The sequence below is a fragment of the Miniopterus schreibersii genome (assembly GCF_964146895.1).
Source record: "Miniopterus schreibersii genome assembly, chromosome: 20".
In the NCBI taxonomy this organism is placed as follows: domain Eukaryota; kingdom Metazoa; phylum Chordata; class Mammalia; order Chiroptera; family Miniopteridae; genus Miniopterus; species Miniopterus schreibersii.
Genome location: NC_138122.1, coordinates 25,671,702 through 25,685,615, shown reverse-complemented (window position 1 = coordinate 25,685,615; position 13,914 = coordinate 25,671,702). Strand labels below are relative to the sequence as shown.

At 57.7% G+C, this 13,914-nt stretch overlaps 1 protein-coding gene across 1 annotated transcript in view; it reads right to left on the bottom strand.

Moving 5' to 3' along the window:
• Window positions 1-5,240: 5,240 nt before the first annotated feature.
• MLXIP (MLX interacting protein) overlaps window positions 5,241-13,914 on the bottom strand; it is a 39,436-nt gene continuing 30,762 nt past the window's right edge. Inside the window, exons 12-17 of the mRNA XM_081123674.1 lie at window positions 12,543-12,670; window positions 11,809-11,910; window positions 11,604-11,731; window positions 11,248-11,371; window positions 10,784-10,913; window positions 5,241-10,191 (exon numbers count right to left, since the gene is read on the bottom strand). Coding sequence (XP_080979800.1) covers window positions 10,070-10,191; window positions 10,784-10,913; window positions 11,248-11,371; window positions 11,604-11,731; window positions 11,809-11,910; window positions 12,543-12,670 — 734 coding nt within the window. The 3' untranslated portion in view covers window positions 5,241-10,069. The remainder of the gene's footprint in view (window positions 10,192-10,783; window positions 10,914-11,247; window positions 11,372-11,603; window positions 11,732-11,808; window positions 11,911-12,542; window positions 12,671-13,914) is intronic.

Below are 13,914 nucleotides of genomic sequence, written 5' to 3'. Positions count from 1 at the left end.
AGAGAGAGAGAAACATGGTGTGAGAGAGACACACCGATTGGTAGCCTCCAGCACGTGGCCCTTCTGGGGCCGGGGATTGAGCCCGCAACCAAGGTACATGGCCCTGGACCGGAATCGAACCCGAGACTCTTCAGTCCAAAGGCCGACGCTCTAACCACTGAGCCAAGCCGGCCAGGGCGAGATCCCAGCTCTATTCTGGGCGTTTCATATCAATGGAATCACACGATGCGGCCTTTCGTGTCTGGCTCCTCTCACTCAGCGTCATGTTTTCGAGGTTCATTCACGTCGCAGCAGGGGTCAGCGCTTCACTCCTTTTCATGGCCGAGTAATATTCCTCAGCCGTGTTTTGTAGTTTCCAGCGCAGGAGTCTTGCGGCCGACCTTTGTATATTGATCTTGCGTCCTGAACTCACTTACTAGCTCTAATAGCTGCGCGTGTGTCCTACAGGCACACATGTCGTGCGCACGTATGGACCGTTTTTCCTTCCTTTCCCACCGGAATGCCTTGTGTTCCTGCGTCTTGCCCAACTGCCCCGACGACAGCCTGCGGAACAGCGTTGAAAAGGAGCGGGGAGAACAGGCCCCGTCTCAGATGGGGGGCGTCCGGTCCCCCACCACGAAACAAGTCAGCTGCGGGGTCTCCATAGCTGCCGGTGTCGGGCTGAGGACCCTCTCGCTTGCTCTTAGTTTGCAGAGCGTTCTTGCCGCAAAAGGGAAGCCTTGGTTTAAAATAAGAATAATTCCTGCCACCCAGGATCTTTTTAGGATAAAAAAACCGGGTAACAGAAAACATCCGGCGTGGGGCTGGGACCCGTGGGCTGTCTTCACGGCGGGAGGGGCGAGGCTCTCCGGCCAGACACGCCGGCGTCCACGGCTGGGCCTCACCCGGGGGGCCGGTGCCACCCAGCAGACCATGCCACCCGGGAAGCCTCAGCTTCCTGATCCTGCCGTGGGCTGATAATAGCCCCCGTCTCGTGGGGCCGCCGCCTCAGCCGGGCAGCGAGCGGTGGATGTGATTTAAATCACGGGCTCACTGAGTGAGCGTCCAGGACACGGGCGCCCTGTGCTCGGGTAGATGGCTGATAAAACGCGACGCGGTCCCCGGCCGCAGGCAGGGGCGATCACGTGGCCCCAGTGCTGACAGTTACCAAGCAGGAGGCGGCAGGTGACGTGAGTGACAGAAACGGAACAATGGAGGTAGTTCAAAGCGGGGTGGGCCAGGCCGGCTGCAGAGGGGAGGAAAGTACAAGGCCTCCCGGGGGGGGGGGGGGGGGGGCAGAGGGAAAGCGCGTGGGGCGCGGCCACGGGGAGTCCGTTCTGCCCGGAACCCGGGCCAGGTCCCGGCAGACGGGAGACGAACACAGGGCCACGCCGAGGACGGGCTTCGCTCCGCAGCAGCAGGTTCTGAAGGGCTGGGAGGAGGTGCCGGCTAGAAGGAGAGGAGACTGTTGGACAGGGGTGGGTGTCAGACCAGAGCCAGGAAGGCTGTGAGGACAAGCTCGTCGCTCCCTGCACCGGCTGTGTCCGCAGCACGGGGTGGACCACAGTCAGCAACATTTCGGAGAAAGAATTCACAGCGCAGGACTTTTTTTTTTTTTTAATATGTCTTTATTGATTTCAGCGAGAGGAAGGGAGAGAGAGAGAGGGGGAGAGAGGAACATCAATGATGAGAGCCATTGACCGGCTGCCTCCTGCACGCCCCCTGCTGGGGATCGAGCCCGAAACCCCCGCGTGCGCCCTGACCGGGAATCGAACCACAATCACCTGGATCCTAGGTCCATGCTCAACCCCTGAGCCCCGCCGGCCGGCGGGGCCATCACAGGACTTAATGAACAGGGAGCGGGCAGGACGCCGGGGGTGTGGGCGGGCGGGGAGAAGAAATCAGAATAACTCTGGATATTAAAACGGGGATGGTCTTGGCAGCAGCATTAGTAACATCTGAGAAACTGGGAAGCGATGACTTGGGAAGCGGGAGGCGGGGAGGCAGGGAAGAGGGGTGCCGGATGGGAAAGTAGCTGACGTGATGGGCGTGGGGCCATTTAATCCTTACAGCGTCCAGTAGGGGACGGGGGTCACCAGCCCTCATTTCACAGGTGAAGACTTTCGGGCCCAGAGCGGTTGTCGCCGGCCCAGGGCAGTCAGGAGCCAGAGGGCGGTGGTTTGGATTGTAGCCTAAGCGCACTGGGAGCCCCTGGGAGCGGAGCAGGAAAAGGATACAATGTGTCTAAGTGTCTTTAGAGTGGAAAAGATACAATGTGTCTAAGTGTCTTTAGAGCGGATTCCAGCTCTGGGGAGGGGAGGGGAGGGGAGGGGAGGGGAGGGGAGGGGAGGGAGGAGCAAGGGCCACGTAGGAGTTTTTGCCCCCAGCGAGCAGCAGGTCGAGACTCGGAGTGTTTGGGGCGCGCGGGACTGGAAGCTAAAGGCAGGCCGGTGGGAAGCAGGCTTGAGAAAGAAACCTGTGAGGTGAGAGGAATGAGTGACACGGAGGAGAAAACTCGAGGAGGCAGACGGGGGAACACGAGGAAGAGCCCCAGGGGGGAGACAGGGCCCGGCTGCCCACGTGAGGGTTCGATTTGTAGCCCTTTCTGCCTGTGGAAAGTGCTCTTCTGTGGGTCGTGTCCCCCTTCACCGGCTGACCCTGCCTGTCCCGCTGGCTCCTGGCTCAGGTGCACCCACCGTGGGGATGTTCCCGGCCCCTCCCGGGCCTGGATCTGGACCTTCCTCAGGCTTCCTGTGCTGACCCCACTCATTTGTAGGTTTGGCTGGGTCTCCAATACAGTCCCTGCTGGATCTCCTGAGCCAAGTTCAAACTTAGCCTCCAGCACACACTTTTAAAATTTTTCTTTAACTCTCACCTGAGGATGTTTTTTCCATTGCTTTTCAAAGACTGGAAGGGGGAGGAGAGGGAGAGGGAGAGACATCAATGTGAGAGAGAGACATCGATGGGTTGCCTCCCACATGAGCCCCTGCTGGGGCCGGGGATCGAGCCTGCGACCGAGAGGTACGTGCCCTTGGCCGGAATCGAACCCGGGACCCTTCAGTCTGTGGGCCGGTGCTCTAACCACTGAGCACCCGACTAGGCCCAGCACTCGCTCCTTGATCAAAGGCTGGAGGAAAGAGGGAAACATTGGGTAAGCCCACGGCAGGTGTTGGGGGGCGAGGGACAGTGTGTGTATCCCGGTGGGTCATTCAGTCACACTGGTGGGCGGGCGGGCTGGGGACCGAGGGGACAGCAACAGGTTGGCACCTGGGCTTCGGGGCAGGTGGGAAAGGCCGCTCAGCCGTTCGCTCGGGCCCTCCCTGCCCGCACCGCAAATCTGTAATGGAAACAACTAGCCCCGCTGGGTTCCTTCCCCCAGGAGCAAAAATCAGTCAGACTAGATGAAGAGATTAGACTGCTTGCTGTGCCGAACCCATCGGGGCAGGAAAGCGAGACGCTTATCTTAGAAAGTCTTTCCCCTTTTTAAGCACTACGGGTTTTCTAGCTAATAATTCGGCGAAACAGAAACTCTGATCAATCAGAACTCCCCATTCCCCAGGTTTCTCATGAACTGTGACTTCGTAGCTTTTCAGACTCTCCAGGAGCTTTTTTTTTTTAGGTTTTTTTTTTTTCGATGTCTTTATTGATTACGGAGAGAGGAAGGGAGAGAGAAACATTAAGGATGGGAAAGTCATTGATCAGCTGCCTCCTTCGGGGATCCAGCCTGAACCCGGGCCTGTGCCCCGACCGGGAATCGAACCCCGGTCTCCTGGATCCCAGGTCGATGCCCAACAGCTGGGCCACGCCGGCCGGGCCCAGGGGCCTTTAGATGACCAGCAGGGCAGGCGTGCAGGCAATTCTGGAAATGGTACAAACACACTCCTAGTCACGTGAAACCCATGCGGTCTCGGGGTGCTTCAGGGCTGAGGGGCACACGACAAGACTGGCCCTCAGTGGACCGCCCAGGAAACGGACGATGGGCCCTCGGTTCCTTATGCTGTTCTACTTCTCTGTGTGCTGGAGATTTTCTGAAATAAAAAGATAAAAAGCAGACTTACTGAAATTTAAGAAAAGTGCCTCACGCCAGCCTACGGGGGCTGGACTCAGACGCTGACGCACCGAAAGGAGCGACGGGGACAGTGAGCTGTGTTCTGCAGAACTGAGTCCACGCCCGAGAGGAGGTGCCTCTGAATGCCACCTAGGTTTGGATATGACACGGAGCCTCTTCACTAAGTTCCCGCCTAAATTGCCAAGTTACCTTTTTATATTAAACATGTAGGTGTAGGAGTCAACCTTTAAACCTGTGCAGCGCCCGCGCCAGGCTGGCCTCTCCCACGCCGGGCCCCCACCTGACGGTCCGGCCCTGCGCCTCTGACGGGGACAGACGTGACCAGCTTGGACCTTCCCAAGCTCGTCCTGTGAGACGGACGGGGTGGACGTCGCAGTGGACTGGCTGCGAAGGGATGGTGACGTGGGAAGGGGGGTGGCACAGCGTGTAATGACCTTGGGCGAGATTTAGAAGACAAGCCTGACCGGGCTTGGTGTTGGGGGAGGGGAAGGACATCAAGGACAAAGCTTGCGTTTGGAACATGGAGAGCCCCTTTACAAGATAAAAAACGACCCCTCAGCCTTCCCGCCGGGACTATTTCTGTCTCTATAACGTGAAAATAACCACACAGACCTGAGAAGTGTCCGGAGGTGCGGATGCCCCGCAGTGGCCCCACCGGGGCACAGGGATGGCCTGTGCACGGGCCTCACTCCCTCTGGTCACTCTGCTCCTCCCTCCCGGCCCATCCAACCTCTACCGTCTTCTCCAAATTGCGCCCCAAGCACCCTCCTTATGGACCGTGGAGCTGGGCTCAAACATTAGGAAGAACCGGGCGGACACCTGCAGCTTAGCTCCCGGTGGGCCCGAGGGGTCCGCGAGCCTCTCGCCTCTCCAGGGCCCGGCTGTTCCGGCCCTGCGCCTTGTTGTGTCATGAACTTTTTTCCTTGGGGGAGGCATGGGGGTTAAGATCACACAGGAACCCGTGTACCAAACCACTGCGTTTCAGCCGCAGATACCGATCTGGCAGTTCGGTGAGGCGCCGCAGGTGAACTCTGCCGGCCTGGGGAGCGCGTGGGCGAGGTCGCTGACCCTGTTGGGGGGCCTCTCTTCAGGGCCACCAGCTTTCTGGACCTGCCCGGGCCGCCCCAAGGCCTCCGCCGCAGGCGGCACCCGCGCTCAGGGCAGCACTGAACACCACACACCACAGGCTTTTCCAAAAAATACGGCTTTTTATTGTTTTGGATGCAAATCTAGTTTTCAAACTGCATTGTAGTGTTGAATACAGCTGGTGGAAACGTGCTTCCCGCCTGTGGAGGGGGCTGTGTTCTGCGTGACGTGGGCCCGGGGAGCCTGACGGGGCCCTGCTGGGGCCCGTGTCTCAGACCACAGGGGTGCCTGCCTCCTCAAGGAGCCCCGACGCCATCAGCGGAGCTCAGGGCAGGAGAAAGCAAACCGTTACGCAACGCGCCGAAACCTGGGACAGGCCAAGAGCGCAGTGTTGGGGGGGGGGGGGATCGGGCGTGGAGGCGGCCGGGCCCCTGGGCTCACAGCCGGGTCCCCCGGGCCGAGCCCTTCCCACCCGTCATTGCGGGCTGTAAACTGTGGAAATGTGTAAACCCCGGTCTCTCCCAGGCCCACAGCCCCAGCTCCTGAGAGCAGCCCGTCTCTGCTCAGAAACGCAGAAGAGAATTCTCTTCTTCAAATCAGCGACGCTCGAGGTCGACTGTGGAGCCAGAAGTTTGACTGGGAGAGGAAGGTGAATTTTGCTACATAATTGGAAAGGAATTTCACAAAAATAAAACCCCATTAACACATACACACACACACACACCCCACATTCGATATAAAAAGTTCCCTTCTCTCATCAAGGCTGATTCCCACAGCCCGACCGGGAAGCAGCCCCTGGTGGTGGCCGGGAAGGCCACATCCTCAGGACAGGATCGGGGAGTTGACCCATGTGGAGGAACTAGAGGGGTCCTAAGGCTTCTCCCTGTTCCTGGAACCCCTCCGACCACAAAGCCTGCCGAGAGGGCCAAGGCCAAGGCCGCTACTGAAATGGTACAGGCGTGTTGAGCTCCCAAGCTCTCCCCTCCCCCAGCCTCCTCTCCTCGCCCCGCCCCCGTGTTCAGACGCGGGGAATATCCTAACACCTGCCAAGCCCCAAACCAGGGCCTGCTGCCCCGGGGCGTCCAAGTGACCCAGGCAGCCGCGTCAGGGCTCTCCCAGCTCCCATCCCAACCAGGTCCAGCCGGGAACACTTTGCAAAGCTAAGTGTAAGAGCGGTGAGGGGTTTCACCTACCGCACGGTTTAACGGGAAGCAGGCAACTCTAGGGAAAGGCAATTCTCCCACCAGGGAGAGAGCAGCCCAGCTGACAGCCCAGGCAGTGGGAAGAAGACCTGCTCGAGGGACCGGGACCGGGGACCTCGGGAGGAGTTGCTGAGTGGGCGGGGTGACGAGGCAATGCTCCAAGTGCTGTCTGAAGCCAGTGAATCAAGAACTGAACTGAGCCCGGCCGGTGTGGCTCAGCGGCTGAGCATCGACCTAGGATCCAGGAGACCGAGGTTGGATTCCCGGTCGGGGCACACGCCCGGGTTGCGGGCTCGATCCCCAGTGGGGGGCCGTGCAGGAGGCAGCCGATCAATGACTCTCATTATTGGTGTTTCTATGTCTCTCTCTCCCTCTCCCTTCCTCTCTCTGAAATCAATAAAGATATATTAAAAAAATAAAAAATAAAAAGAACTGAACTGAGCAGGGCCAGGCGGCGCAGGGCCTGGTCCACAGCACCCACCCCTGCACACCGAGAGTCTGCTGGCCACGCAGACTCAGAGGACAGCCCTGCTCCACTCCGAGTTCTTGTTCAGCCAGACAGTAAACGTGTGATCTTGAAAACCACCACCCTGCCACCCCAGGACTCGTCTAGGTGGGAAGCCCAGCCAGAGGAAGCCGGGGTGGAGCTAGCCAGGGCTGCACATGGAGACAGGAGTGTGTGACCCCTTCTGGAGGCGGGTGTGCCAGGATCAGGCAATGATGTCTCCCACTACCACACCCCTTCACCTGGGGTGGCACTAAGGGGTTTGGCACCACCCTGGGGTCCCATGTCCCCTGAGAATCTAAGTTTATATTTCTATTGGCCACAGAAAAACCCCTTCAGACCTGACCTCTGAAAAGAGAAAGTGGAGTCAGGTCACAAGGACAGGAATTGGAGAAAGTTGGGTGCCTAAGGACACGCAGGTGACCAGTGAACACCCCTCCTCCCACAGAGTCCCAGGAACAGGGCATGCTGGGCGTTTCTCTGCCCCACCCCCAGAAAACCTCTGCCAAGCTGCAGGTCTGCCACAGGGTTGGGGACCCCCTGAGGGGTGGCAGCTGGTGCGTGACCCACCGGAGACAGGAGGGACAGGCCTTTCTGCTTTCAGAAAGCCCCATAGTGGCCCCTGCTCTGTCCCTGCACCCTCCACTCATTGTGAAAGAGCGAGAAGCAGTGATGGCACAGAAAGATTTCACAGAAACACTTGCAGAAGTTTACGTGCCAGACAGGATTTTTTTCCTTTTCAAAATGATTCTCATCCACCAAAGTGTCAGCATTTTTAAGTTTCTTTTATGGGAGGTGGGACAGAGCGGGAGTGAAAACAAGTGTAAACAAACCACAGCCCCACAGTCAGCACCCAATGGAGGCGGCCAGCAGACTGCCTCGGTTTCCCCATGCCCTGGCAGGGGACCCCAGGATAGAGGCCAAAAGGCCCTTGTGACTGGCCGGGCTCATCAGGCAAGACTCCAAAACAAGAAAACCCCTCGAACAAGAAACAACTGTGTCTGCAGCGAGAGAAGCAGCTCTGTGGCCCTGTAGCCGCGGTAACTGCGAGCACCAAGAGAAGATTTAAGTAATCACTCAGAACAAAACATGCGACACACACACACACACACACACACACTTCAAAGTCACACACCACCCAACAGCCTTAAATACCTACAAAACAGAACCTGAACATTAAGTCAGCAAGAGGGAGAGAGGGGAAGAGGTAGGCCAAAGACACAAGAGGCCAATGTTACATCCCGGGGCATTTTAAAAAGGAGGACTCCCAGCAAGGGGTGGGGAGAAAGCTACTGGTTTAGGAGAGGCCCAGGCTGGGCCAGCGCTGTGGCCACCTGCGTGGTTTAGGAAGGCACAGATCTGGGGGGGGGCACAACCCTCCACAAGCCCTCACAGCTGCGAACGTTTCGTGTTTTCTTTTCCCTTTGACCCTAGTCATGACATGGTCTTCCCCTTTTGAAGGGTAAAGATGGTGCTCTTACATTCCCAGTGGAAATGAAGAACCAGCCCAGCCTCGTCCTGTGCCTGCCCCTCAGGAAAGGGAGACCAGAAGGACTGTAAACACGTTTTCTGGGGAGGCTGAGGGGGTGGCCCCACAAGCTTGAAGCACAGACCAGGGAGCAGGCGATGGGTCAGTGACCTGCGGCAGAGGTGGTGGCGCAGGCGGCAACAGGGAGAGAACCCCCATCCAGCCTCCATCACCCAAGGCTGAGGAGGGGCTGGTTGCTCTCTGAGTACCTTCCTCGGGCCTCCAGGAACCAGGGGAGCTTCCAAATGGATCAGAACTTCAGGAGGTAGCCGTGGTCCCCCCTCACATGGCTCCCGAGCCCCCTCAAAGCCCACCCAGGCCTCTAGGCCTGCCCAGCACTGCCGTCTCCATCTTGGGCGGGGACAGAGGAGTCAGCTGGCCCTCGGAACTTCACAGCAGGATGATAAAAGTACATTCTTTCAATGAGGAGGGGCCCTGGCGGGGCTTCCTGAGTGTTGGCGCGCCCTTCACCTGCTTGCTGCTCTGGCAGATACAGCGAGGACTGGCCTGGATCACCCTCCTGCCACGCCTTCCTCCGAGCCCTCCCCGCTGCAATTCCCACACTCGGGAACAACCCAGTGTCCCCAGGTATCCTCCACCTCGTCGACTCAGTGCAGCTCTTCACTGTCTGATCTGGACGACACCTGGAGACAGCTGAGGCTGGCCACCTCCGATTTCTGCCTGTCAACATTCAATTTCTTCCTCCAGGCACAGGACAGGACAGCTTTTGGGCATGGTGACATTTGGTCCGAGAACTGTTATGGTTTGAGGCTCCCAGGTGAACAGAACAGAAAAGATGACCAGGCTGGTGGGAGCGCCATGGAGTCTGGCTTTTTGAACGCCACACTGCAAGGGCCACGCCTGTCCATCAGGCACTGCTGGCCCGTCCGAGCTGAGCATGGAAACAAGTCAAGAATGGTGTGGAAGGGCCACTCTGTGAGCTGACATCTGCCGAGGCCCTGGGCCGAGTCCCCACCACAGTTCTCCAGTCAGTGACTCTGGGGATGCTGCCCGCCATGGCACACGGAGCTAAATCAAAACAGGTCAGACGCTGCCCGGGAGGGTCTCGAGCCGGAACAGCAGTTTTGCGTGTTCCTGCTTTCCTTCTTGTCCGTGTGCACCCACTACCTTTGCTTTCACACACTTGAGTCCCGGGGTTCCCCAGGCAGCTGATGGTGCGTAAGCCTGAGCAGCTGTCCAAGTCTGTCTACAGCTCAGAGTCTGGGGAAGGAAGGAAGGTGCTTCCAGCTGCCCCAGGGGCGGGCCAGAGCAGGCAGGGAACCATTCAGAGGAAATAACCGCCCAGGATGCGACAGACAGGGATGGGCAGGGACCTGTAAGTTCTCTAATTCCAGGCGCAGGCGTTGCCTCTGTGTCCCAGCTACTTCCGTGGGCCCCTAAGGCCAGCAGGACAGGACTGGAACTGTGCGTTCCTGTCTGGGCTGCCCCGAGGGCAGTGGAGATTGTGACTGAGGTCGCTGAGTGAGTTACAGCAAGGGGTTCCCAAAGATGGGCTATTGCTGTTGGCAGGACCTGAACCTGCTTCAGACCTGAGAGGGCGTTTGAGCAGCCCAGTGGGCCAACAGAGTTGGAGGGAGGCCCCGAGGCTCTGAGTCAGGAGAGGCGTGGGGTACAGCCTCCTCTCACAGGCAGGGAAGGGTCTTCTGGCATCTTGTACGGCACATGCCCACTAAGCGCTGCTAAGACTCCCCCGATCTCTTGCCAATCCTGGTGACAGCCTCTGCCGCCTGTTCCGGCAGCTGGGATGGGTCTGTGAGAATGGAGGTGGTGGTGCTCAGGTGCCGGAGGGTGTTCAGCACAGCTGGAAGACAGGAGAGGAATTAACCTGTTTGAGCCCCACCACGGACAGTGCATACACGTGGTCTTACAAAAACAAACATCATGTGACACTCATGCTTGCCAGGGGAGGAGAAGCACTGAGCTGGACAGAGGGATGGACACCAGGGCAGCCCTCCTGCCTTTAAGACAACCCCCCAAATCCTACTCATATCCTGCAGATAGGTGGAGAATCCTAAGCTCTTCCTGCTTGTCCACTGGTGTGGTGTTACTATCCCTTCTCTGTAACTTTAACATACAGGCATAGCTTTGTTAGTTATAAGAATTAAACAAGGAAACTTCTGAAAGGGCCTGGCCAGTAAGAAGAGTTCAGTAAACATAAGCTGGATCTCATGGAACCAACACACACACTGAAGCTACGGAGAGGTGCTGGGAGATGTACGCCCTTTCCCGCAGTTGGCATTTCTGGCTCAGGGCTCCACACAGCACCGTCCTGGTGTCCCAGGCCCTGTATGCATGGTTGCTTGCAGTGGGACCTAGGTTTTCTGCAGCACCCAGAACTAGCATGAAGGGTGACAGCCTCCAACCCAACCACCCCTGAGCAGCAGCCCACTCACTTGGCCTGAGGACAGGCAGGGAGCAGCGTTGGTCCAACCAGGACAGCACTGTCCGGTGCAGTTCTTCCAGGCTGCTGGTGGACACCATCCCCTTGAAGGACTCGAACAGCGGCTTGATGATGATACTGAACTGCATGGCACGTGGGTTAAAGAAAAGATAAGCCGGGAAGAGGGCCTGTGGCCGACTTCCCTTGGGACTGGCAAGTAATTGTGCATAGAGTTGAGAGAGCTCTGAACAAGGTAAGTGTGCCCTTACATTTCCCTAAAATGCTTCTAGCTGTAACTGACCACCACCACTTCTCAGCCTGGGCCCTCCTCGAGGAGAAAACTAGCCTTGGAGTCTTGGTGAACTGAATGACGACCATTAGAAGAGACTTTTTCTAAAGGACTGGAGTGCGGACGTCTGCTGTTCTGGTGCACTGGTTTGGAGTGGGGTGGGCAGGGCAAAGAAAAGCCAAAGATACAATCCAGAACTTCCAATTCTGCAGGGTCCGACTCTTTACATATTCGTCAAACATGTCTGTCATGTGATCAAACTGGCGCCGGGTGACGGGGACCCCTGTGGCAGGGAGCAGCTGCTGGCAGGAGCTGAAATGACAGGAAGAGTCAGAGGAAGCTTGGAGCAGCTGGTGATAAATACGGACCCTGGGGGTTCCAAATGGGCAGGGCCAGCCCGCTGTCAGGTCTCCAAAGGCCCAAGAGGAGGTCTGGGAAGGAGGAAAAGCAGCTTTAGTGCTGCACAGAGGACACAGAGGGTCCTGCCTGTGTGGCGTGTGTGGGAGAGGACAAGGCGCAGCCCGAGCCCCCAGGGCCCCCTCACATGATGGTGGCATTGAGCTCCTCAATCTCGTCCCGCAGCCGCCGAGCTTCCTCTTGCATCTGGCTGCGCTCCTGCTGCAGCTTGGTGATGTACTCCACTGTCTTCTGCAGCGTGATAGCGTGGCTGGTCTGCAGGCAGGTGGGGGATCAGAGCAGTGCCCTCGCCCAGGACCAAGCTCCCCACCCAACACCCCCAGGCTTCTTACCAGTTTGGAGCTGTTAGAGATCAAACTGTTCAGGGTGTCAAAGCCCATCTTGATGTTGAAGCGCCTCTTCTGCTCGGCTGAAATGTGCTTCATCTGCCGATTCTGTTGGGCAGTCGACCCATCACTGTGATGTGGGGGAGCTGCAGGCCACCTCCCCTTATCCCCCTTCTCCTCCCTCCCAACTTGCTGCTGACTGTGGGGGGGTTGAGGAGGGCAGGCTAGACCCTGGGGCTGGGCTAGAGAGCTAAGTGGAAGGAGGGGTGACAGGAAGCTGAAAGGCTCTAGCAGGAGCCATGGGGGGACAGGATGGGACTCTAGACAACCCTCCCTGGAGCATGGAGCATGGAGCATGGAGCATGGCAGGGACCTGAAAGACCCAGCCAGGAACAAACACTGCTGATCTGACACTTTCCAGCCACCTACAAACCTCCACTGTCTCTGTCCTTACAGCTGACACTACCTGCCACATTATAGGATTCAGTGTTGCTTCCACAGGCCGGTCGGTGGGTGGGGGTAGAGAAAGTGGGCTTAATCTCAACATTAAAGCTGCTGACTTTGACGTCCACGTATCCGATGTCACCTCAGCCTGGGGGCGCACCAGTCAAGCCCATGGCTCTCCTTTCCAGTGTGTCCCTTGTAAGGGATGTGGCTGACCCAAAGGTCCCTTGAACAGTCTCCCTCTCCTTGCCTCCCCATCTTTCCTAGGGAATCTCAACCCGAAAGAGACACAATACCTTTAACACAGCCACATTTTTGGGATCTGCCGAGTATTTCCCTGAGCAGTTGTTCTGGGGAGACTGAGGGCTGGGGCTGTGTTCTGAAGCACACGGAGAGGCCTGCCCTGAGTTCGGACCATCACGACCTGAGAAGAACAGACTCCTCTAAGGGACAGGGCTGCAGAGGTGGGTCCAACAAGGCTGCGCCTGCCGCAGTCCTCACCTATGAACGGAACCCCCAGCAAGTCCCAAGACTCAGAAACCCATCTTGAACTTTCCACAGCGGCCCCCAACCAGAAGCCAGAGAAATCACTGCCAACCTCCCATGAGGGTCTGTCAGGCCCAGGCTGCGCCTAATGAGGACTGACCACACGCAGAGCGCAACATGGCCCGAGCTTGGCCAGCCACAGGCCTTGGGGGATGTGGTAGCGTCCCGAGAGGAGGTCCCACTCCTAACAGCCTTTTACAAAGCCACTTAGAGACAGCCAGGGGTCTTGAAGAGTCTGTTTTTTAGACTCCACATTTCCTTATACTTTTTTCAATCTTACCCACTCCCCAAACTCTTTTAATTAAAAAATAAAAACACTCTTCTACCCACAGAGAGCGTGACTGATACTGACTGTGCTGCAGTTGCCAGGGCCGCTCAGGAGCTGCCCCCCAGACAGACCCTTCTGAGCCCCCAGCCTCTTCCACCTCACTGTACGCAACGCCTCAAGTTAATTCCTTGCTGCTGTGTTGTCCCCCCCACTCGCTCTCCAGCTGCCCAGCACAGTGCTTGCTTCCTGCATTCTGAGCCTCAGTGGACGCGGTGACATTACCTGAGCCCTTCCCTACGTGACTCTGAGGCCTCACCCATCACTAGCTGCATCTCTGTACACGGAAGCTCATATTCTTCCAATCCTGCCCTTGGACAGGTTGCTGGGTCTGGTCCCAGTAAGCAGAGGCCTTCCTCCTCGTGTCTCCCCAAGGTAGAAGGAAGACAGTTCCAGGAGCAGCCACCCATGGTCTGCTTTCAGACAAGGAGCCTGGTGCAGCGCCAGGTAAATCATTTACCCGACCTCTTGGCTCTTCAGACGTCACCAGGCAAAGTGAACACCACCCTGTCTCCCCAGTGGGAGGCCCACCACGTGGAAATGGGCTCACAGATGCACAGTGCCTGGAAGCTGTGAGGGACAACTGCACTGATGTAGGGACAGGTGGGGTGGCTTCTGTGGCTGCAGCAACCCTAGACTAATGTTTTCTGTAAACTATGGAAAAGGATTCCTCAATGGCCCATCTCCTTTTCTGGATCAGAACAGGCAGCTCAGAGCCAGGCCTTTCTGAGGGAGTTAAAAGTGGTGTTTCCCAGAGTCCGCTAGCTGCTCACGCGGCAACACGCCTGTTCCTTTTC